Here is a 23,471-nt window from a genome sequence, read left to right as displayed (position 1 = left end):
CAGTCTATTGGTAACTCTAGGACTCTCCCCGATTTTTGGAGATCTCCCTCTGTTCCTTTTCCTTCTTTTTTTTTTTTGCTCTTGGGGACCGACCAAGAATATGGGATCTATTATGACAAATCATTGTGACATGGACTTCAGGTTATGATGGAGTATGGAGTCTAGTCTATCGATGATGGGACTCCACGGGGGAAGTTTAATGCATATCAACATCAACAGTGAGCTCTTTCGTCGATCATTAGTCTTGGGACTCTTGGCGATCATGAATCCAGTCCGCCGTACAGAAGTACATACGTAGTCAACCTCGGTCAGATACTGAAAAATTGGGGACGTAAGATTAACTTACTAATAGACAACAATCGGTGATACGTACTACCTAGATATCTAGGTACTGTCTGTATCCTCTTTCAACCTCGGAGATCACTCCGAACCGAACTAGTCGTCAAAGCTGATATAATAATTCATACCTAACAGAGTATGGAGTGCCTGAGCTCAGTGATAGCTTATATTAGGTGCCTAGGTAGTTATTTTTATGAGATGCAGAGACAGTGATCTGCGAGAACTAACCTATTCTGTCTGCTGACTCTGATAGACCGTGGAGACGACGAATCCGGATATAATGATCACACTCTTATTGGACGATCGATCGGCTGTTCCTGGAATCTTGGAATGGTCAATCGAGTTTTGACTTTGGCTTGTTCTGACAGAATGACACATTCCCCTGATAGTGCTGCCATCGGTGGGGAACATCAGGAACATCATCTCGTGCACGGGCGAGGCCCAAGTTAGCAGCCTGCTAGCCAAGCATTATCTTCGCAAATACGGGGTGGTAGTGGACTTCGTCTCTGACAACCGCAAAATTGGCGGAAAAAGAACTAGTTAATGGCAGTAAGGTGACTCTCACCACTTTGACTGGACTTCCAGAAAATAGCTGGAGAGCGTACGAGGACGTGTTGCGGAGAACCTCGAGATTTGCAGTGTCAATAGACAGAAAAGGGCGGCATGGAAAAAATTGGAGCTAACCCAGCAGTGTCTCCGCACTCTGCGATACTCCGTGCGATGCAGCGGCAAGTGGAGATGGATTGATTGGGCAAACACTTGCATGATGATTCTATGCTGCACAGACTGCAAGTTTGCGACTCAGGGAACCTGACATGCAGGCGATAGATGTCCTGATCTGGACTGGGATCCTGGTCGTAGTCAGATCCACCGAGCCAGAGCAAGGATACAGGCCGATCGACACTTGAGCACGGAGTAGGCCCTACCGTCTGTTCGTCATTATTGGAATCCACTCGACTATGCACTGCCCCTGCTGACATCGCGGCTTAAGTCACACGATGCAGTCCCTATTTGAATTGTAGCATTTCTGCCCTATCCTGAACAGGCAAAGATCCATGATTCCAGACGTGTTTGTGTAATCCGTCCCGTGTGTCAGATTTCAAGAACTGCCCCGAAGAGCGTTCAGAGTACAGATTACGGAGTACTCCGTATGTCTAGATTGTTTAAGCATTCGAGACTGCCGAGGTAGTTGCGGGGACTGCGAGAACGTTGTTACCCCTCAAGGGAACAAATGGTTACACGTGAGAAGCAAAGGATTGTTCGTGGCATTGACTACTGGTCACAAGGCCGCAGCGTTAAAACGATCTACCTAAATTAATTGCCCGAGCTGGCCGTTGGTGTTGGTCTCACCTAATCCGCTGCTGCATCGGCCCGTCCCTGAATAATAAGACTATGGAGTCGACTCCTCGAGGACTGTCCGTTGTTGGGGGATGAATGAGTGGCTCAGGCTGTTAGCAGACGTATTGGTGATCGTGGAGTTGTTGGAACTGATCGAGCAGCATAGAGCACTCCGTAAAGCACAGACATAAGGGGTTAGGATGACTTAGGAATGACAGTGCTCAACACCGAACATGTTCGCAGTTACCCATGTGGTCATGGGACCCGATTTCTTGAATTGCTGTGGAGAGGAAAAGGGGGAATGAGAAAGAGGAAAGACAGGGGAAAGTCGTTCTCTGGCTTGGATGCTAAGTTTCATGTATGCACTCGTTTAGCGCAGGCGATGGAGGCTGCTAACTTGCACGTGTCAGCAGTCACGGACTCACGCAGAACACGAGGAAAGACCAACTGAACGCACAGAGCTTTGGACACGGCAATCCCAACTATTATCTTGCGACTCCTACAACGACTCTGTGCAAGCCTACTCTGTACAAAGCCAACTCCCTGGAAAAGGAGTGAGATAAGTCTAAGTCCTGTTAAATGCACTTAACTAGCGCCAGCTTATCCCAGTTACCATAGCTCTCCACAAATGTGGTCCGGCTCCCCCTTTCCCACGGACTTCATCAACCTAAACGAAGGGCCCATGTGTTCAACTTCCCGCTATTTTCCCACCAACACGCCAAGTCGCCGACATCCGGAGTCCTTGATCCATGATGCCTGAGCTACCAAACTTTGATGTCTCGTGGACTCGTCCACGCTAGCCACTCGGCGGTCGCGCGTCCGGTTCACTCCGGACTCCTTTTTGTCATCTCTCCCTCTCGGAGCCGCGAGTGCGCCGCGCAGATTCGTCAGTAAGATCCACAGTTTGGTCTTCTTGGTAGGTGAACCCTGCCTAGTTAGACAAACAACTAATCCTCTAGAACCAGTAGCATGATAGCATCCTGATGATGGCGCCCGAGTGATCGTCGTCTTTTAATGTCATCGTTGATTGTTCCCATCCATGATTAAAATTCAACAGCCGCCAGCCTACTGTCAGCCGCTGATGGTTCGATTCTTCCATTGGCCTTCCATCGAATAATAATAGTCCAGTATTATTATTGCTCCAGGGAGTCGGTACGTCAGATCATTGCTCCTTTAAGTCCCGAGAAATCTGCTCCGCCGTGGTATACGAAGCAGCGGTGACTTGTTCACATCTAATGACCTTGCCTGCAGGTTCTTCGTACTGCCTCTGTTCACCAACCTCATCCAATTCCCACCGTTTCTTTCTCTTTAAGACATGCTCTTTCGATAATCATTGCCTACACATTTTTTCGTGCAGCTCTCGAATCGACTTCCTCGCCTTCCAAGTTGCCGAGTCCTCGACGAAATCCTTGGTAACGGTCGGATAGCGTTCCGTGGTTCCAGGTGGAGGACGCCAGGTACAGCCGCGTGTTTTGAATAATCATTATAAGCATTTTCCTCCTTCCTACCGTCCTTCCTTTTTCCTGTCAAACTTCTGAACTTGACGCATCAACCCTCCTTTGGGAGCGCTTCTGGCATCCAAGAACTCTCCCGATTCTCTGAATCTGCGCTAGGGACCCAATCATGGCGAGGCAGCCAGCTGCAAGGGCTCCATTCCCAATATCGGCGCGAACATCGAGCATCGGTGCATATACAACACCAAGTGAGCGGTCAGTGTCTCAGGTGAACAGTCGGGAGGCGTTGGGTGTTTCCGACAAGAGCCGGAAGGCACAGAAAATACTCGGCACTGAAGAGCCTGGTCCCAAGAAGCTCAATGGGGGACCAAGTATGAACAGTATCTTGGAATCGAAGGGGGAAACAGAGGACTTGCACAATGCCTTGGTACCGGAACCAGACCCTCCGTCTCTTCATGAACTCCGTGTACGAGCCTCGTCGCCTTTACTTGGTCAGAATTATCGAGCCCACCAACCTTCCTTCGTTCCTTTCCCACCCGAGACACGTCAGGTACGCAAGTCGGGCTCCTGGTCCGAACTGCATTCTGTCCCCGAGGCGCAGAGATCGGCCTTCGAATCCCAGTCACAGCCAAACCTCGTTTACGACGGTGTTGATAATAATAACTCGAGAGGAATCAGGTTGCCGGGATCTCAAAACTCAAGGCTTGACGAAACGTCTCAGAAAAGGGACCAAACCAAGGAAACGAGACGGAAGATGCGGCCGAATAGGATTGATCTTTCTCTTCTCTTTCCAAAGCCGAAGACTGTACAGGCACCAAAGACTGTCCCGGCGCCACTCCTTTCCCCCCAGCGATACACGAACTCCCCTTCTCCGGTAGCCGATGATTACAATTTTGGCAAGCCGAGAAAGTTTGAGAGAACCTCTTCCGCGGCAAATAAACTTACAAAAGCAGACACCCGATCGAGAAGCAACAGTCGGAAGCAGCTGGAGGCAAGGATCCCCGAAGACGGTCCACTGCCGCCAATGCCGGAGCGAAAAGCTATGGACTGGTTTGATGTTCAAATGGAGAGAGCCATCCGATGTGCGGATGGAGTCGACCCCGCTGAGCTCTCTGATATAGACGGTCAACCTCAAGGCTCTACCACCATACCATCGCCACCGTCAGAGCGTCGTCAGTCCAAGGACTTGGGATCTCAACCGCAAAAGAGCATACAGCAGAGAATCGGATATTCGAAATCCTCGGATGATTCTGCCAAGAGATTATCGTCCAATGCCTCTTACACTTCTCGCAGCGTCGAAACGCATCTGAGTCCAAAGCCAATGACGCCCATTTCCAGCCGCATTCGAAGCTCTCTCCAAGCATGGCAATCCGATCCGGATGCACGTTTGACTAGCAGTGTGAAGAAGACTGTGTCGAAAAAGATAAGCAACAGCACCCTCATGAACTCGGATCTTACCAAGTCCAGCGTCCTTTGTCTGTCCTCTTCAGAAGATGAAGATGAGGACGATGATGAGGAGCCGGCGAAGCAAAATGCGCCGGGAGTTGACTTGCGGCGGGACAGTGTGGCTACATACGACGATTTCGAGCCAGAGATTTGTACCGCAGAAGCTGTCATGGCCACCAAGGGTCCTACCTTGACTCGCCTTGACAAAAGGTACTCTACCAGCAGTTCTGGATCTCGCCACGCATCGAGGAGCCGAACCCGAAGTCGCAATGTGCCGCTCTCACCCTCGACCGCTAGATCTTCTCAGTCGGCGAAGAAGAGGGAGTCCCGCGGTTCGAGTATCGTCCCCACGATATCGGAGCCCGACGATTTCCACGAAGGAATCGTTCCGCGCCAACCACTGTATAGCAACTCTAATTCGTCGAACAGACGAAGCCGTATTATTGCTGTGACCCGACAGGAGGAATCCTGGCTGGAAGCTATGCGCCAGCGAAATGGAAGGATCACGCCCAGTCTTTTCAATGAACTGCAGGATTCGGAGACGGGTTCCGCTTTGTTGTCGCCGCCACCCCAACCCCCACGATCGCATGATTCCGTCCACAACACCGACACGTCTTTCTTACGACTGAGTATGGGGATGCCATCCCCTCGGGGAATGGCGACGTCGCCGGATCAAGGTGCACCTTCCAAAGAAAATGAAGGCTCCATGTTGGGAGCGTCGTCTGATACCGAACAGAGACTCGATAATTCCAATCTCTCTCCCCGTGTCAGCCTAGTCTATTCCGATACACACTCCTCTCCCTCTACCGGCTACGCCTCTCCTTTGACGCCGACTCTCCCCATTCATCGCTTCTCGCCGCACCCACCGCCTTCCTTTGCACCTCCCCCGGTCCCAGAACCGGCGCGACGCCATTCCAGAAGGCGAACTGATAGTAGTGAGGCTATTGTCCTGGGAGAATCGGGGGACACCAAGGGACAGGAGCAGGAATACCCATTGTGGGCAATCAAGTGGAGTCGAGATTCCGCCGACCTTGCTATCGCACATTGAGGCAGCCCTTCTTTCCCGAATTTCGTTCATGTGGATTATGTACAATTATGAAGCGTTCAAGTATCTCTATCGATCGTTTATTCTCTTTTCGGTTTTTTTTTTATTTTCACATCTTGGTAATACTTTTGTGAGATCTTTCCCAGCATTGCAGTCGCCATGGTCCATCTAATGATTTCAGGTTCTCTCCAAATTACGTATGCTGATGTTCTTAATGTTTAAACCATGCTCATTCTTGTACATACATTCTCTTCTCTTATTTATTTATCTTTTTTTTTTTCTCACATCCTCTCTTTCTCTTCTTTTGTTGATTTATTTTTTTTTTCTTTTCTTCTCTCTCGGTCTCTTTTGTTGTTTCTGCACATGGATTGCATTGTAAAATTTGGGAGAGGATTTGTATGTACCATACATACAACTAGAGGATTTTTTTAAACAGTAATACCATTTGCAATGGGAGCGCTCTGGTTGTTCAGTCTCGCTTATCTATATCTTTTTTTATGTTTTAATTTCTATTTTCCCAATCTTTTTATCCTTAAATCTCTCCCTCAGGAGTGTTTCTGGAATTACATGGCCATAAGCTTCTCACTAATTTCTTCCTTGCCCCGAATAGTAAGACTACTGTCCCATTCAAGTTGTTAAGCGTGAAGAATCTGGTGCCCACGATATTACCGCGATTGGTAACATGACGTATTGCTTCTCCACCCATGAAGCGTCTACAGAGTAGATTGTAACGATTACCCAGTCCTTGCTAGTAGAAGCCACGTTGAGCATCTGCATGTCTGCACGGACGACGCCAGTACAGATACTGTGTAGAGGGCGGAATTATCCGGGTCCGTTCAGACCTCGGCCCAGGGCGTTTGGTGGTGCTGGGCATTATTGCAATAAGGTTACCTAGGCAGTAGGTAGGTTAATTAAATACCCGGCCTAGGGACCCCTTTCCGGTCTCGAATCGAGTCTGGACTGGCAGGTGTTTGACCATTGCGACAGGCCTAAAGCCCTAACTTACTAAGGCTCAGGCAGGGGAAGCCCCTCCTCACTAATCCTAGTGCCTACCCCAGATCGGCCGCTCTTCCTTCCGTCCTCAACCGCCAGGTTTTAAATTAATAGGACGATGTGCATTCTCCCGCCACACAGGAGGATCCAGGAGACCTCGAAAATATAGTGAGCGCATGAGTAAGTAAACAAACAAGATCGAACTCCATTCCTTTTTTTTTCCCTTCTCTGAATTGTCTTTCTTTCGTCTAACTGTTCCTTACTCTCATTAGACTTTCCAGTACCTAAGGTTGTTTTTTAAGCTACCGACCGGGTCTTGGACCTTGCGTCAAGCTCGCACCGCGAACGTCACACCGCACCCATCCACACAAGACGTTCTTCTTCACTCAACTTTGACCTGCCTCCAACACCTGCTGCAACCTGGCTGTTGCGAGGTGTGAATCGACGGGCAGGAGTTCTGACTTCATGCGCAAATAATTTCCGTCATTTTCTTTTGCGGTCCTGACCTCACTACAATACCGAACGAGGGGCAATAAAGAAATATCGCTTCGGGGTGGTTAGTTAACGGTATCAACATGGGGGAAGGCCCGCAGAGCTCGTCCTCGTGGACGAGTATTCCCCTCCGCCATATCTCTTTTGTTCTGGTATGGAATCGCCCTATTTCGTCCGAGTGTTCTTCCGCGCTCAATCGCGCAGTGGGGAGTTCGCGCTAATGAGATCGGTAGTTGACAATACAATATACTGCCTTTGTCCTGGTAGGTAGCCGTCATCGGAGGTAACAATTGAGAATATCTGAGGACACTAATTCATGCATGTGACATAGCTACTTCATTATTCTCGAGTTATGCCCGCTGTTGGCGGGAAACGATACCTGACCTCTACCGCGGTTTTCCTCAATGAGGTCATAAAGCTTGCAATCTCCTTGACAATGGCGCTGTATGAGGTTTCAAAAAGAGTTCCTCCGTCGATGCCAGCAACCTCTCTTTTCTTCTCCCTCTCGAGCTCCGTGTTCTCTGGTGATAGTTGGAAACTTGCCATCCCCGCCAGCCTATATACCCTGGCGAATTCGCTGCAATATATTGCACTCTCCAACCTGGAAGCCGCTACGTTCCAGGTCACCTATCAACTCAAACTCCTGTCGACAGCCTTGTTCGGCCTGTTCTTGCTGAGACGTAGTATCTCACCGCGTAAATGGGCTATCCTACTGCTACTTGTCGCAGGCATTGCTCTCGTGCAATTACCCGACAATCCCTCAGATCCCATATCTGTAAGGGATGAACGCGCCCACCTATATTTTCCGAGGTCTCTCGAGGAATGGAAGCAAATGGGAGGAGCTGCTGCTGCACGCCTCCGAAAACGATCCGCGACGTATGAGGGCATAGAGGAGGATTTACTCCTCGAACATCCTCCACTCAACAGCGCTGTCGGCTTGCTGGCAACCGTTGGCGCCTGTGTGGCGTCCGGATTTGCAAATGTATATTTGGAGAAAGTGTTCAAGGACAGTACTACCCAAACGTCTTTGTGGATTCGGAACGTGCAATTGGCTGTCTACTCGATATTCCCCGCTCTCTTTATCGGCGTGATCTTTTTTGATGGCGAAAAGATTGCCAATCAGGGCTTCTTCGATGGGTATAACTGGGCTGTCTGGTCAACCATTACTATCCAGGCTTCGGGCGGCATTGCTGCTGCTTTCTCCATCGCTTACGCCGATCGAATTGCGAAGAACTTGGCCACGGGCGCCAGCATCATCTTGAGCACTTTGGCGAGCCTCTGGTTGTTTGACCTGCAGCTGACAGCTAATGTAAGTGTATCGCAACTGATCTCAGTTGGACCAATTTCTGTGAGCTTAATGCTTATTACTTGACTGCAGTTCTCCATCGGTGCCGCCGTTGTTCTGGCTGCCACCTATCTTTACGGCAACCAGACTTCTGGTCCTATTTCTGGTAAGGGTCAAGCAACGCGTCCGCCGCCGATTCGGATCGAGAATTACGAGAAAGACGAGGATGGAGAGACGGAACCTACAGTCTTATCTCCTCCGAACGACTTCTCTATCAAACTTCCAACTACACCATTATTGTCTGGCTCTGCAGGTTTGTCGACTTCCCGACCGACCTCTCCGATCCACCATTCCAGGGTGGGAACGACTCGAAATGCCAGTGGAGGTTACTTCACCAAGAATCCTCAAGAATGATTTAAATCAGCGACGACTCATTTATTCATGCATGCCTAACACGATTCACTATACAAGTCGGGATACTATAGCGGAGGAAGAGGCAAAGGAAGAAAAAAGAAGCGACGGGTTTCGCTTCAGAACAGTCAGAATCACTTGTGTTCCATCCCATTTGGGGCTTTATGAAACCTCGTCTCGGTTTATTTCCATTTTTACCTGTGTTTTCTTTTTCTGTTCTGTTGTATCTGCATTGGAGTGGTGAAAAGAGTCCGGTCTTGGCCCGGTTGTTACGTATAAAATTGCATGGGATATGGGGAAAGCGTCAGGTTGGAGGTCTCGTTCCATTCCTGTCAGTCTGACAGAAACATGCTCGGTCAGGGGTAGGCAAAAAGTAAGCCGAGGAGTTTCGGATGTTTGATGCAAGTTGCTAATGATTCACGGTGTCGTTTGTGAGGCTATGTATTTTCTTGATATTTGTATAGAAACCCGGTGTGATTTTGATTCTAGTTGTTTCCTCTTCCACCCTTATCCCCCGGTAGGTAATTGGCAGTCGTTCTCCTGACCGTGTTGGGATGGGGCACGTGGTTTCGCTACTGAGTCTTCCCGATGCCTTCTTCATACCTCAACAGAACACATCTTGTTTGATTTGCTCAATATAATGTGATTCATATGTCAATTCCATGACGATCCCTAGAAGCAGAAAGGAGAAAAAGGATGAGAAAAGAAAGACGTTCATCTCCTTTCCATCCCTTCAAGAACGCTCCTGCGAGACGACAGCACGAGTATGTACCTCCCAGCTCGAGTATACCGAGAAGCATTGATTTTCCAAGGCAGCATCATCATCGTGAAGGCTTTACTCATCCAAGAGACTCAATTATGCCGGGAGGACATCACACGGGTGGTCGCTCAAATGACCGAGAGTTTCTTCCTCCAGTGGAAGATCTCCCATTTGACACATTCGGTGGGCGTTCTCTCCTTTTTGCTTCCCCCCGGTCCACAGAAACGCATATCTAACGATCCTCTCTTCCTTTTCAAGATCGTGAACTATTGGCCCAATTAGGTGAAGAACAAGAGTTCGATGGATTGCAGTCTCTCTCGGCTGTCGACAATAATCCGTCTGCAGCGGATGGTTTGAACGCCTTTCTGACGCCTGCGAAGAACTTGAATTCTCGTTTCTTGGAAGATTGTGTGTGATCACCAGCTCTTGATATTTCTTGCCTTTTCCTTTCAAGTCTTCCTTGAGCCTGTCACCCCACGAATCCGTTTCCAGCTACTTTCATTACTGATGGTGTAGCATCTGCTTCTCGAATCACGCCCCTTCCGCCGCGGGAACCTAGTTCTTCGGATTCAGGATTTCAGTCAAGCCCATTGAATCGGTTTGGGCCACATAAGAAAGCTGAAAATTCTTCGGCGTCCAGTTCATTTTTCAAAAGTAGTCGACGTTTGCTATCTACTGAAGATGTAGAGTCGGGCCAGTTCATGAGCGAACGGACTGTAGAGACTCGTACAGCTGCCGTTTCTCCTCGTTTGCCTCGTCAAATTTCCCTAAGTCATGCACCGCCCGTGGTCCAGGGAATACCTTTGATCTCCACACATGAACTTCCGGATCGGTTCCGGTCTCTTTTCTCTTTCCCTGTGTTCAATGTCATCCAGTCAAAATGCTTCCAGCATGTCTATCAAAACGATTACAATGTTGTGGTCTCAGCGCCGACAGGCAGCGGCAAGACTGTCGTGATGGAACTGGCGATTTGCCGCCTAGTCAATAACTTGAAGGACGGACTCTTCAAGGTGGTTTATCAGGCTCCGACCAGGTCTCTTTGTGCGGAGCGGTTCCGCGACTGGACAGCAAAGTTGACCTCCTTGGGTCTCCAGTGCGCTGAATTAACGGGCGACACTGACTACTCGCAACTCAGGTCCATCCAAAGTGCGAGTATCATCATTACGACGCCGGAAAAGTGGGATAGCATGACAAGAAAGTGGAGAGATCATGCACGACTGATGCAGCTAGTCAAACTCTTCCTCATCGACGAGGTCCATGTGCTGAACGAGGGCCGAGGAGCAGTGCTGGAGGCCGTGGTTTCCCGTATGAAATCAGTTGGGTCTAACGTGCGTTTCATTGCACTCAGTGCTACAATACCCAATTCAGAAGATATTGCGACCTGGCTTGGAAAGGATGCCACACTTCAACATCTCCCCGCTCACAGGGAGCTGTTTGGTGAGGAGTTTCGTCCGGTGAAACTTCAAAAGTTTGTTTACGGATATCAGTCGAATGGAAACGATTTTGCGTTCGACAGAATCTGCGGGACCAAGTAGGTGGACCTTTTATCGATTGTTTCCTCTACTGCGTGCTTACTCTCTCGCCTCAAGACTTCCTGAGATTATCGCCAAGCATTCTAACAGGAAGCCAATAATGATATTTTGTTGCACGAGAAACTCGGCCATTGCTACTTCGAAGGATCTTGCCAACCTGTGGTCTGAAACGATTCCTCAAAGAAGACTCTGGAGTGTTGGGAACAAACAGCTCGTAGTTAAGAATCCGGACTTAAGAAGTACGCTTCGAGGCTGCACACCCCAATTCTTTCATTAATATACTTTCTTTCATTTAACTCACTTGCAGTGGTCATCTCTTCCGGAGTCGCGTTTCACCATGCCGGCCTTGATAGTGAGGATCGCCACGCTGTTGAGCTCGGATTTCTAGAAGGACAGATCAGTATCATCTGCTCAACGTCTACTCTTGCGGTAGGGGTTAATCTTCCTTGCCACTTGGTGATCGTTAAAAACACAGTTTGCTGGCAAGACGGTGGCTGCAAAGAATATTCAGGCCTGGAAATGATGCAGATGCTCGGCCGCGCAGGCAGGCCTCAATTCGATGACAGTGCTGTGGCCGTTATCTTGACAAAGAAGGAGCGGGTTCATCATTATGAGAAGCTCGTTTCGGGATCAGAACAACTGGAGAGCTGTTTGCATCTTAACCTGATTAACCATCTCAATGCGGAGATTGGTCTTGGAACCGTCACTGATATTGAAACCGCCATCCGATGGCTTGGCGGGACTTTCCTCTTTGTGAGGCTGAGGAGAAACCCTACCCATTACAAGCTCAGGGAAAATGCCGACAGAAAAGACGAAGACGAGATGCTACGCCAGATATGCGAGAAGGACGTCGCCCTCCTTCAGGACTGCGGACTGGTCTCGTCAGAGGGCAAGCTGAAGTCAACTCCATTCGGTGACGCAATGGCCAAATACTACGTGAAGTTTGAGACAATGAGAATACTTCTTTCTCTGCCACGAAAAGCCAAGATTTCGGAAATAGTAAGTGCCTCCAGAGACGGAATTGGCTCGATATAGACTGAAATCTCCCAGCTTTCTGCGATTGCGCAAGCAGACGAGTTCCACGAGGTCCGCCTCAAGGCCGGCGAGAAGTCGCTCTATAAGGAGATCAACCGTGCCAACGGAATCAGGTTCCCAATCAAAGTCGACGTGGCCCTACCAGCTCATAAGATATCGCTGCTCATTCAGTCTGAACTAGGGGCTGTAGAATTTCCTCCCAACGAACAGTTTCAGAAGCACAAACTACCGTTTCAGCAGGACAAGACTTTGGTCTTCTCTCATATCAACCGTCTGATCCGCTGTATCATCGACTGCCAAATCCACCTGGAAGATGGAATCTCGGTGAGAAATGCGTTAGAATTGGCACGGAGTTTTGCTGCTCGCGTCTGGGACAACTCTCCGCTTCAGATGAAACAGATAGACCAGATCGGTATCGTCGCCGTCAGAAAGCTTGCAGGGGCAGGAATCACCAGTCTCGAGGCGTTAGAGGATACCGAAGCACATCGAATCGAGATGATTCTGAGTAAAAACCCTCCATTCGGCATGAAAGTTTTAGCTAGACTCGCCGAGTTTCCCAAGCTCCGTGTAACCATCAAGATGATGGGAAGAGTGAGGATATGAATTCGCAGTGACGATCAAGGATTTTTTTTATTGACTTTCGTGCAGGAAACAAAATCCGGAAAGTCAGTCAAGGTCAATTTCAGGGCTGACGTCGGATTCCTGAACGAGAAACTTCCGGTCTTCTTTCAAAGGCGTCCTGTGTATGTGTGCTTTTTGGCGGAGACCTCAGATGGCCATCTAATCGACTTCCGGCGAATGAGGTACGAGCGCTGGATGTCTTTGGTCTTCTTTCTATGGACTACTCAATGTTGATTTTTTGAAGTGCGAACAAACTCCAGAATGGCCACGAAATAATGCTCAGTGCGGAGTTGACCAGCGCCTTCCAACATATAACGTGCTACGTGATGTGCGATGATATTGGTGGGACAGCCTTTAGCTTTTGCAAAACTTCCCTGGGATATCGCTGACATCAACCAATTTAGCTGGGACCGTTCAATATGCAGAACTAAGGCCAAGGATACCTGAGTCATATTTTCCGAAAAGTCTCCCGGAGAATGTAGGCAAATCGACGGAAAAACCTGCAATGAATACCTCTAGAAGGCGCAGTAACGATACAGCTAAGGCTACAGGAAGGTCGAAGAAGGAAGACGAGATTTTTGATGACGAAGATGTCCCAGATGAAGACTTGATTGCTGCAGGTGGGAATTCTTTCCGTGGCTGAGGTATTCTTCTGCTGATCACATCTATCTATCAGCCGAAAGCGTCGATTGGCTGGTGATCGATGAGGAAACCCCGTGCGCTCGACAAGATAAAAGCAGTAAACAACGGAAGCTGGGAGAGAATACTTTTCTGAAAAGGGAGAAAGCAGAATCTGCCGATGACTACGAACAGCCGGTCCTCCTTTCCAATGGTAAATGGGCGTGCAATCATAAATGCAAGGACAAGACAGCGTTCGGCAGCCGATCCATCATCTCATTTTGTATAAGAAGCGTACTGACCAGACAACTAGGTGTAAGCACTTTTGCTGCCGAGAAGGACTGGATAAACCGCCGAAGGCGAACAAGAAACAAGCTGCTTCTGTCGCCGGTCAAAATCAGAAGACAGTTAAAAGCAACCAGTTGACTCTGTCTGCTAGTTTACGCAGGAAAGAAACACCCATGGGTGATCCAACGACGGATGAACAGCGTGCACCCGAAGAGAGTATCGAGCTTCTTGACATGACGCAACCAGAGCCCAGGTTCTTTCCATCACAGATCGCCAACAAGTCAGGCGGCCAGCTTAAAACGATGATTAGTGGTTCTGCTGAATCGAGAGCACTGGGTAAGGCCAAGACAGACCTAGCCTTTTCACAACCAGCATCGACGAGACATGCCAAGTTCTTGTCCTCTCCGGAAATTGTACAAGACGAATCCTTGCCTTCCGGTCAGAAGCCTTGTTCGAGTGACTACAGCGACAGTTGCTTAGAAGATCTCCCATCTCCATCAGCCTTTTTCCCGAAGTCAGTGCGTCCAAGCCGCCGGCCTCCAGGCGAAGAAGACAGTCACAAGGTCTCACCAAAAGCTGTTTCCCCTGTTATCAATGAGAACGTCGATGACATCAACAATGCGTGGCTTTCTTCATCGTCGCCCGATGGAATCGATTCTAACGACAACCCAAAGTGCTGGGACGAGACGAACGTCCGTGTCGGAAGAACTTGTGCAACAGAGAAAAATACAAGGTGCGAGTCGTCTTCAATCGAGCCCATCGATTCATACTGGAAATTCGAAGACCAGACAGCCCTAGGTTTCTCTCTCGAATCAAGCAATAATAATAATGCCACGACAGCAGTTGATGATCCATCTAAACAAGAAGATTCGAGGCCACCTAATAATAAACGGCAGGCAGAGGCAGAAATGCTCAAGGAATCAAATGACAGCAGTCGTGAGAATAGCAGGAAACGAGCTAGATACGATGATTTCTGCGCTTCAGAGAATGACGAACCGGCAGAGGCCATCATCCTTGGTCAGAAGACAACTGAGAAACCGTCTTGCGGGGATGATACAACAACTCAAGATCCATCATCGCCCTGGGAGGGAATCGACCCACTCCTTCTCGAAGAGTTTAAAGACATCGTAAACTTTTTCTAGCTTATTCTCCCGCTGGGAGTTTAAATAATTTGCAGCGAAATTTGTCGGTAGTAGATAAAAAAAAGAAAGCGTCAGTGTTCACCCTACTGAAACCAACGAAATTGATGGACGTGGGAATGAGATTAGGTAATGAGATGTTGTGGGCAATCTGACTTGAGAGACGAGATGGGATGTGCAAGGCGAGAATCCTATGATTATTACCATTTATATTCATTTAATCCGGGGGAGAAAAGGAAAAGAGGAGGCATGGGGTTGATAGCGTCTTACGCGTTCAGAATATATAGTTTCGATGAATGTATTATATCTACCCCTTTTCACTCAACCATAAGATGATAACACGCCCGTATAGGCATAACCATCTAATTCGAAAGAGAAAAGGCTCAATTCAAATTGGTACTTCGTCATTAGATCTCATCATTATCATTATCATCGTCACGTCGTCCCAGATTGGTAATATACACTTGAGCCCATGCATCAGTTCTATTTTACAAAGGTGTACAGTATGTGTTACGCTGCAATCGCAGACTTCGATAACGTAGTCGCAGCTTGAGACGGTGGTGCGGTCTTCACTTCCACACTGCCCCCAAATCCAGCAGCGGTCAAAATCGACCAACGGATCGCACTGACGCCCAAAGGTGTTGTCTTGCCCTTGTCGACCCGGGTTTCGGCGCTGCAGGTCAGGATTTCGCCCAACGCACCGGGGCCCTCTAATCGACCCTTAGGTTGGACTTGCGGCCTTAAGCCATGCAGTATCGCTCTTAATTCTTGGATTTTTGAGGCCGTGACACCGCCTTTGATAGGCTTGCCCTTCTTGGCCAGGATGCGATCGACTTTGGATAGGATGATCTGGTGAGGGATGGCGTATTGACGGAATAATGCTAGAATGTCCCTGTCGTTGTCTTTCAGCCCATGCAAGCTGTCTACCAGCAGGAAGGCTCGTCGCAGCCTGGGAAAAGAAACGACCATTAGCTTTCGCACGTAACGAAAAAGTTCAGTAGACGACAACAGTGCAGGGGCTAAGAGACATACTGTTTCCTCCCTTGCAGATACTTCATAATCTCAGTCCCCCACTCCGCTCGACTCGCCTTCCCATACCCCGGCATATCCAGCAGGACAATCTTCGACTCTCCACCTTTCGTCCCTCCGATCCCGAACGCATTCATCTCTCTCGTTCTCCCCGGGTGCGCAGACGTGTAACACATCTCCTGCCCCATTATCGCATTGAGCAAGGAGCTCTTCCCCACATTGGACCGCCCCAGGAACGCTACCTCGGGCTCGATCGATTCGAGGGGCAGCGTGCGGAACTTGCTGGCGGACCAGAGCTTGACGGGCGAATGGCGCGACGGAGCAAAGAATTTGTCGGCGTAGGCGAGTTGCGATGCATCGGGGATGGTGGTCTCCCAGTAGTATGAAAGGTCGGACGGGGTGAGGGAGCTCAATGGGATTTTGGACTGCTCAGAGGTGTTGGAAGCTGGACTGGCTGTTGTTGTTGATAGAGCTCGTCGTGCGGTGCGAGGTAGTAGTGATAAACGTGTACGACAAGCCCTGCAGACGTACACTCCTTCCATCATTGATAGACACCTGTCAGCATATAAGATCAAAAATCATTGATTTGCTGAGACTTGGAATTGTTTGGGTGCGGCATAACTTAGCTTTTTTTGAGGCTTGAAGCAATCTGGAGCTTCCCCAGTTTTACGCACGCTGGAGCCACCTTCCAAAGCTCCGCGGAGCAGCGCCAGGACACTGCTATTCCATACCCCACCATCTTGTTGACTGCGATAGGCGCTTCATAGCTCCGGATTGTTCTGATCAAGTTTACTATTTTTCAGCGCGGCGGCATCAGAGATACTACTTCCTGTTGAACGAATTGTTGAAACGACTGCCTCTTCCAAAGATACGACAGAATGATCAACGCCGTTCTGGTCTTCAACAACAGCGGGCAACCGCGCCTGACCAAATTCTATACACCGATTGTATGTGACGAATTCCCAGTTTGTCTTTGAGCTTTTCTTTCTCCCCTTCCTCTATATCTACTAACCTGGACGTCTAGGACACACAAACACAACAGAAGCTCATCTCGCAGATCTACCACCTCGTGTCACAGCGTCCACCTTCCGCCTGCAATTTCCTTCCCCTCCCGCCATTGCTCTCGCAGGGTGCGAGATCATCCCCAGCTAGCGGGCCCTCCGATGCGCCGACGCAAATCACATATCGCAACTATGCGACTCTGTATTTCATCATGATCTCGACGTCGACAGAGTCACCGTTGGCCCTGATCGATCTGATCCAAGTCTTCGTCGAGGCGCTGGACCGCCTGTTTGAGAACGTCTGCGAACTGGATCTGATCTTCGGATACGAGACGATGCATGCGACCCTGAGCGAGATGATTGTCGGAGGTGTCGTGGTAGAGACAAATCTGGACAAGATCGTGCAAGGCGTCAGAGCCCAAGAGGGCTCCCGAGGCAAGAGGAAAGCTGTGGAAGCCACCAGTTCGGCGGTCAGTCGGGCGGCTGGTATACCGGGCTTGGGAGGATGGCGTTAACCTCGTGGAACTTGGGAACTACGGTATGACTTCTGTTATTGTACATGATATAATGGGTTCGAAGCGTTGCATGTCTGGCGTTTTGGTCGGAAGGAACGGGTTCGTCCTATGTATGTATTGTACAGTACTTTGCTTTGGCATCGATATGATACTCGCATGGTTTAGTTTCTACGATTGGTGCAATAGGGTTATGATTTAGAAGGAAATTCATTATCACTTCTCAACGCATGTTCATGATACTGCCTTCAACTGAAGTGAACCCGAATTTGGATAGAGTCGCTTACTAATACAGACGGCTCTTCCGAGTTGCCAGTAGGGTCATGCCCTATGCGTCACGTGAGACGACCTGCCGCTCGCTTGTTTTTCGCGCTAACGCAGCCCACGAAAGCCGTTCTTCCATCATCGCGAGCCCTGGGATTTTCTTCTTCTTCTCGTCCTCCTCCAGTCAACCAGCGCCTCAGCACCGCGGTCAGCCTTCTCTCGACAACAATGGTAAGCTAATAACATCGAACCTGGCTCTTGAAAGAGTCTTCTTGAGCTCTGCGACACGTCTTCCTCTTTGAGATGAGCAAAATCATCTCAATTCAAGACGCATGTCTCGAAGCAATTCCGCCGATCTTGCAGTTAGCCCACCTGGGCTCTGCGTCGGTGATGACTTGGCTTGAGCCATGAGTGTAGCAGAAATGCTCGCTTGTGTGCTCTCTAGAGTTCAAAGAAGATGCAGCATTTTGGTGTGAACACGATTTGCTGATCTTCTTTTCTCAATGACAGCCTCCCAAATCCGGTAAGAAAGTCGCTGCTGCGCCCTTCCCCCAGGGCAAGGCTGGCGCCACTAAAAAGCCCAAGGTATGTTCTTGTTTCAATTCTGTCCGTTTCTGACATTTTCGCTAATTCTTCCCTGTAGAACCCTCTCATTGAGAAGCGCCCCCGCAACTTCGGCATTGGCCAGGACATCCAGCCGAAGCGCAACCTGTCCCGCTTCGTCAAGTGGCCCGCCTATGTCCGTCTGCAGCGCCAGAAGAAGATCTTGAACCTCCGCCTCAAGGTTCCTCCGGCGATTGCGCAGTTCCGCAACACCCTCGACCGCAACCTCGCTGCCCAGACCTTCAAGCTTCTGAACAAGTACCGCCCGGAGACCAAGGCTGAGAAGAAGGAGCGTCTCCTCCGGGAGGCCACCGCCGTTGCCGAGGGCAAGAAGAAGGAGGACGTCAGCAAGAAGCCCTACGCCGTCAAGTACGGTCTCAACCACGTCGTTGGTCTCGTCGAGAACAAGAAGGCTTCTCTCGTCCTGATCGCTCACGACGTTGACCCCATCGAGCTGGTTGTTTTCCTGCCTGCTCTGTGCCGCAAGATGGGCGTTCCTTACGCCATCATCAAGGGCAAGGCTCGTCTTGGAACTGTTGTCCACAAGAAGGTAGATTTCCTATTATCCTACATTCCTTCCGAGCCGTTAGCTAATTGTGTCTGCCAGACCGCCGCTGTCCTTGCCATCACTGAGGTCCGCGCCGAGGACCAGTCCGAGTTCGCCAAGCTCGTCACCGCCATCAAGGAGGGCTACAGCGACAAGTACGAGGAGAAGAGACGCCACTGGGGTGGTGGTATCATGGGCCCCAAGGCCATTGCCCGCCAGGAGAAGAAGCGCAAGGCTGTTGAATCTGGCGTCAAGATCTAAGCATGAGCACTTTTCTACCTGAGGCAAAAAATTTTTTCGCTGTTGGAGTTGTGGTCAGGTCAAAAAAAGGATTGGTTTTCATGACTCATGACAGGACAACCTTAGCTTTAGGTATGCGAGGACAGCTAGCTTTCTTCGGTGGCAGTCGCTCTCTCTGAGTGAGAAAACAAAAATCGGGAAAACAGGCATTTACGTTGAATTATCTTTTTTTTCTTCGGACTTTATTTCGGATTGCAGATACCCATGATGACTAATGTTATTTCTAAGAGAGAGACAAAACACAAGCCTCCACCAACTTGAAACAAAACGGTATCGCATCGTAAGTATCTACGTAGAGTAATAGGAACAGACAGCAGAAGCCCAGTCATCCCATCCTAATATTGCACTGTAAATCCCACACAAGTACTGTACAAGTAGTACATACATACGTATACCTTCTCCATCTAATTACGATTTGTCGGCGCCTGAGAGCTTTCTGTCAATCGCCTGCGGACACTTTTCGAGACAAAAGGTCTCAGTGAGCCTTCCCTGCAGAATGCCGGAGATTATAAATGATGCAGAACTCAACGGAATCAGCCTAAGTTTTGGACATAATTATATAGTCTGTCAGGCCCCGTAGATCTATTTAGTCTTTTTGATCTCTTCCTGATATACTGTAATCGTTAGATATTGAATTTTATATATATAGATTCAGCGGCTGTCTGTTCTGTTTTGGATAACTTGGTGACCTGCCTGTGTATCGCTGATGTAATTGTATGAACTGATTGAAAAAAAAATTTGTAGGACTGCATGCATGATAGGTATTATTTATTGCAACCATCTACCCATCCATCGGTTATCATATTAAATATATTATAATTCGACAGAGAATGAATGGAATAAAAGTGGAAAGAAAAGACCGTGGGTATTATTGGGACCAGAGGAAAGAAAAACATAAGAATAACAAGAAAAAAGAAGAATATAATAATAATAACAACAATAACAATAAAAAATAATAATAACAAGACTACTAAGTAGAAAGGAGGACCCTTCGATTTATTGACCGAACAGAAAAAGAAAAAAAAACCTGAATGAAACCCAGTTCCCCAAAAGCCTAAAAAGCACCCAACAACTAGCCCAACCCACTGAGGTGAGAAATGTCTCGAAACTGATATAGGAACAACAATCGAAGGAAAAAAAAAAGAACAACCATCGAGGCTGTATGGTATGGTATCGGTATCGTGCACGTCACGTCGTCGCATCTCATTAATTGGTTGGTTCATCTAATGGGCCGGAGGGCGATTGAGTCCTTGCCTTGCCTGTATTGCATTGCATTCAAATGTCAGAAACAGCTGTATCGGTGTACAGAGTTCAAGGAAAACGGTGATGTACCAAACCAACCTTCATCTGCTCAATTCTGGCTTTGAGCTGACTCGTCACTTCTGCCGCTCGCTTCCAATTCTCGGCCGGTTCGGTCGACCTGGTGATCGGTTGCTGCCCGTCCTCTACGTGGCTACCGGCAGAACCGTAACGGCCAACAGTAGGCCTGCTGGGGCTCCCTAGCCCCGAGTAATTTGAGCCGATGGGAGGGCTGAGCTTCCTCCTCCCAAAGACACCGTCCCTGCTGCTATGGCCTGGCGATTCCAAACCGTTGTTTTCTTTATCCTCGCTTGGACTAGACACATAGCTTCTGGGATGTGAACTTTCAAATCGTGTTCCCATATGAAGCCCTGCGCGAGATGTAGACCCATTACTACTGTAAGTAGCCGCATCTGGAGACAAAGGGGCTGCGTCGGTGATGCCCATATTGAGGGCGTCCGGAAGCACGCTCGGTGGCGGGCTGATCGCACTCGCACGGACTGCTCTTGCTAGCTCGCGCTTCAAACGCTCGATCTCGCGCTGCTGCTTCTGAACAGTCTGTTCTGCAGTCTCGGCATCGCTGCGAGCTCGAACCAGTTGCGTCTCCTTCGCCTTGATATTCAAGACGTCCCTTGTGTGGTCTTCGATGAGTTGGGCATTTTGGTTCTGGAGCTCAGTAATCTGAGACGTAAGCCTTGCCTTCTCTGACTTGAGCTCTTCGACCATCTTAGTGAGACGATCCCTCTCAAGACGAAGCTCTTCAAGTTCTGCACGTTCGACAGCTGAAAGACCAGATACGGCTGGGGCTGGGGCTGGAGCTGCAGCAGGAGCCGGAGCCGGGTCAGCAGGCACAGACGGTTTCGCTATCGGACGTCCTGCAAGACCTCGACCTAAGCCAAATTTTGGAGGCGCTGGAGCAGGAGTAGGCTCTTCAAGCGGCGGCGATGCGACACGGCGCTGTGGAGATCCCTGCGAAGGCGCCGCACCACCAGGTCCGGGGATTTTTCTTTGAAGTTTGAGCCCAGCGCCTGGGGTAGCAAGACCGCCAGGTTTGGGTAAACCGCCAGGCTTTGATAGACCTGGTTTCGCCGCGGGCTTCGGTTGTTGAGGCAGTGCAGCTGGCTCTTCAGCGGGAGGAGGTGGTGGAGGAGCGGCAGCGCTGGGGCCTGGTTTCTTCACGCCCAAAGCCGGTTTCTTCGCTCCAGGAGCAGCCTTTTTGGCCGCTGGGGCTGGAGCCCCCTTCGGTGGGCCGACGATGGGCTTGGGTCGATCCTTTGCCTTAACCTCAGCTGTCTCGAAATATTCCTTGATCTTTGTCTTCCGGATGTCGTCCAGGCCGTCGAGATACGGGTTCATAGCACGCTCTCCCATGATTTTCATCAAAGTGCCGAGAATTTCGGCTCCTCCAGAACGAGTGACCTCACTGGATTCTGTCAGTAGTTTCGTGCCGGCTTCGGCTATTGATTTGACTTCTGGCTTCGACGGCACGTCTCGCGTCGTCCTTAGACATCGAATCAAGAATTTTAACGTCTCTTGCTTGACTTGGGGATTCTTATGCTTCAGGAATTCCAAGATGTCTTCCAAGCATTCGGACAAGCTTGTGGATGCAAACACCGAATCTAAGGCCTGACCCAGTGCATCTGCAACGGATTGCTTCTTTTCCTTCAAACGTTCCATGATTGGTGCCATGATCAGCGATCGATACTTTCCGAAACCTTTGCGGAGACCTTTGCCCAGCAAATCCACGCAGTTTGCGGCAACCGTCACCACGGCAATATTCGCATCTTTCATGCACTTGGCGAGGGCTTTCACGATCTCATCAAATGGTGCCTCTTTAATCCTGGGGACGTTGAGAGCGGAATACAGCGCGTCGAGAGCCTCTTTCCTGTCCTTCCACTTGGTCGAAGCCAACTGCTCGTGGAGATCCTTCGGAACTTTTGGCATCACGTCAACCGGCTCCGCCAGGTCAAAGGCATCGACCTCGCCGCCATCTTCTTCTCCATACTCCTCCCCAGCCTCGCCTTCACCGCCATCATCTCCCGCGGCCGCGGAAGAAGCAGCCATCGCCTCCTGCTGGGCCCTTGTCAGCCTCTCCTGCTTCGGAGGCGCCTCCTGCTTCACATTTTCAAATAGCTTGTCGAGATCTTGCTGTTGGACTGGCTTCAATTCGCCCCAGAAAAGAGGCTTGATCGCTTCCTTTAACCATCTGTAGAGCTCCACGGTGAGGTTTTGTGCTTCTGCACGGACATTTTTGTCTGCATGTCCGAAGACTTTGGGCAAGGCCTTTAGAACTGGTTTCGGGTCGACGATCTTGCAGCCATAATTATGATATATGGCCGTCAGTGCAGCCAAAGTTGCAGCGATGATCTTGGGTTGTTTATGTGATAGCGCAGGAAGTAGCTCTTCAATGACGGGATCGGCCTTGTCAAGCTCGATACAGAGCAGCAGGGCTTCGAGAGAGTTGGCCTTGGCAGCAGGACGAGTGGAAGGGAGACCTTTCTCCACAATGGCTCCGATCACAGCCCCTCGTGTTCTGAAGATTCTCGTCAGCGTTTCTTCAACTTGTCTGTGGTTGCACTGGTATGCTCCCTCAGGGGGATATATAATACCTCGTACAGGCCTGAACACCGCCGTATTTCAAGAACGAACAATAGGAAGCGATACCCTCTTGTTGAGCAGCAACGTTGGAGTCTCCGACGGCCCCTTTCCACAATGAAGGATCCTGTAAAAATGGCCGGAAAACGGGGTCTGACTCATCTGGAGTCTTCTCGAATTGTTTGGCCGCATCTTCGTAGCCTTCTTTCCTCACTTTCCAATTCTACAGCACGGTCTATCAGTCGTGATCTTTCGGCGACAGTGCACGCAATATGTGAGCGCGAACCTTGTGTGTGAACCTGTCAGGTAAGGGCAAAGAAGAAAAGTCTTCCTCCTGGTCCGCCATTGTTGCGAGGCCCAGATAGTGAAGGGACTACCAATCTGTTTTTGTCTAGAAGTCATCTCATTAGTACTCCAGGTCTGAGGAATGAACACAAGCCAACACAGGTAACATGCGACCAATTAGCTGAGCCAAAGATCTGCCATCCTGTGGTAGGATTTGAGAATTTACCTGATATCTAATAA

The 23,471-nt window shown here is 49.5% G+C and overlaps 9 protein-coding genes across 9 annotated transcripts; 6 read left to right on the top strand and 3 right to left on the bottom strand.

Annotated features, from left to right (window-relative positions):
• Window positions 1-2,451: 2,451 nt before the first annotated feature.
• Window positions 2,452-2,989, top strand: VTN77DRAFT_7591 (uncharacterized protein; the record flags this gene model as incomplete). Its single annotated transcript, XM_069423996.1, has 3 exons — window positions 2,452-2,567; window positions 2,806-2,829; window positions 2,929-2,989. The coding sequence occupies 3 exons, from the start codon at window positions 2,452-2,454 to the stop codon at window positions 2,987-2,989; spliced, it is 201 nt and encodes a 66-aa protein (XP_069275360.1).
• Window positions 2,990-3,300: 311 nt separating this feature from the next.
• Window positions 3,301-5,625, top strand: VTN77DRAFT_7590 (uncharacterized protein; the record flags this gene model as incomplete). The annotated part of the gene is made up of 1 exon (XM_069423995.1): window positions 3,301-5,625. The coding sequence occupies one exon, from the start codon at window positions 3,301-3,303 to the stop codon at window positions 5,623-5,625; it is 2,325 nt and encodes a 774-aa protein (XP_069275359.1).
• A 1,565-nt stretch (window positions 5,626-7,190) lies between these two features.
• VTN77DRAFT_7589 (uncharacterized protein) lies at window positions 7,191-8,806 on the top strand (the record flags this gene model as incomplete). Its single annotated transcript, XM_069423993.1, has 4 exons — window positions 7,191-7,259; window positions 7,341-7,370; window positions 7,439-8,416; window positions 8,486-8,806. The coding sequence occupies 4 exons, from the start codon at window positions 7,191-7,193 to the stop codon at window positions 8,804-8,806; spliced, it is 1,398 nt and encodes a 465-aa protein (XP_069275358.1).
• Window positions 8,807-10,264: 1,458 nt separating this feature from the next.
• On the top strand, window positions 10,265-14,799 carry VTN77DRAFT_7588 (uncharacterized protein; the record flags this gene model as incomplete). The annotated part of the gene is made up of 9 exons (XM_069423992.1): window positions 10,265-11,094; window positions 11,153-11,334; window positions 11,403-12,094; window positions 12,146-12,721; window positions 12,779-12,933; window positions 12,996-13,093; window positions 13,156-13,371; window positions 13,428-13,623; window positions 13,683-14,799. The coding sequence occupies 9 exons, from the start codon at window positions 10,265-10,267 to the stop codon at window positions 14,797-14,799; spliced, it is 4,062 nt and encodes a 1,353-aa protein (XP_069275357.1).
• A 507-nt stretch (window positions 14,800-15,306) lies between these two features.
• Window positions 15,307-16,370, bottom strand: VTN77DRAFT_7587 (uncharacterized protein; the record flags this gene model as incomplete). Its single annotated transcript, XM_069423991.1, has 2 exons — window positions 15,307-15,745; window positions 15,829-16,370. The coding sequence occupies 2 exons, from the start codon at window positions 16,368-16,370 to the stop codon at window positions 15,307-15,309; spliced, it is 981 nt and encodes a 326-aa protein (XP_069275356.1).
• A 333-nt stretch (window positions 16,371-16,703) lies between these two features.
• VTN77DRAFT_7586 (uncharacterized protein) lies at window positions 16,704-17,341 on the top strand (the record flags this gene model as incomplete). Its single annotated transcript, XM_069423990.1, has 2 exons — window positions 16,704-16,772; window positions 16,850-17,341. The coding sequence occupies 2 exons, from the start codon at window positions 16,704-16,706 to the stop codon at window positions 17,339-17,341; spliced, it is 561 nt and encodes a 186-aa protein (XP_069275355.1).
• A 489-nt stretch (window positions 17,342-17,830) lies between these two features.
• On the top strand, window positions 17,831-19,013 carry VTN77DRAFT_7585 (60S ribosomal protein eL8; the record flags this gene model as incomplete). Its single annotated transcript, XM_069423989.1, has 4 exons — window positions 17,831-17,833; window positions 18,113-18,187; window positions 18,246-18,755; window positions 18,813-19,013. 4 exons carry the CDS (start codon window positions 17,831-17,833, stop codon window positions 19,011-19,013), a joined length of 789 nt encoding a protein of 262 aa, XP_069275354.1.
• Window positions 19,014-19,816: 803 nt separating this feature from the next.
• VTN77DRAFT_7584 (uncharacterized protein) lies at window positions 19,817-20,275 on the bottom strand (the record flags this gene model as incomplete). Its single annotated transcript, XM_069423988.1, has 1 exon — window positions 19,817-20,275. One exon carries the CDS (start codon window positions 20,273-20,275, stop codon window positions 19,817-19,819), a length of 459 nt encoding a protein of 152 aa, XP_069275353.1.
• VTN77DRAFT_7583 (uncharacterized protein) lies at window positions 20,276-23,292 on the bottom strand (the record flags this gene model as incomplete). The annotated part of the gene is made up of 4 exons (XM_069423987.1): window positions 20,276-20,311; window positions 20,394-22,884; window positions 22,961-23,169; window positions 23,233-23,292. The coding sequence occupies 4 exons, from the start codon at window positions 23,290-23,292 to the stop codon at window positions 20,276-20,278; spliced, it is 2,796 nt and encodes a 931-aa protein (XP_069275352.1).
• Between the last annotated feature and the right edge of the window lie 179 nt (window positions 23,293-23,471).

This window comes from Rasamsonia byssochlamydoides (genome assembly GCF_041956645.1).
Source record: "Rasamsonia byssochlamydoides strain NRRL 3658 unplaced genomic scaffold VTN77scaffold_61, whole genome shotgun sequence".
Classification (NCBI taxonomy): domain Eukaryota; kingdom Fungi; phylum Ascomycota; class Eurotiomycetes; order Eurotiales; family Trichocomaceae; genus Rasamsonia; species Rasamsonia byssochlamydoides.
Note: the sequence above shows the minus strand (reverse complement) of the source record. Positions and strands in the feature narration are given on the sequence as shown.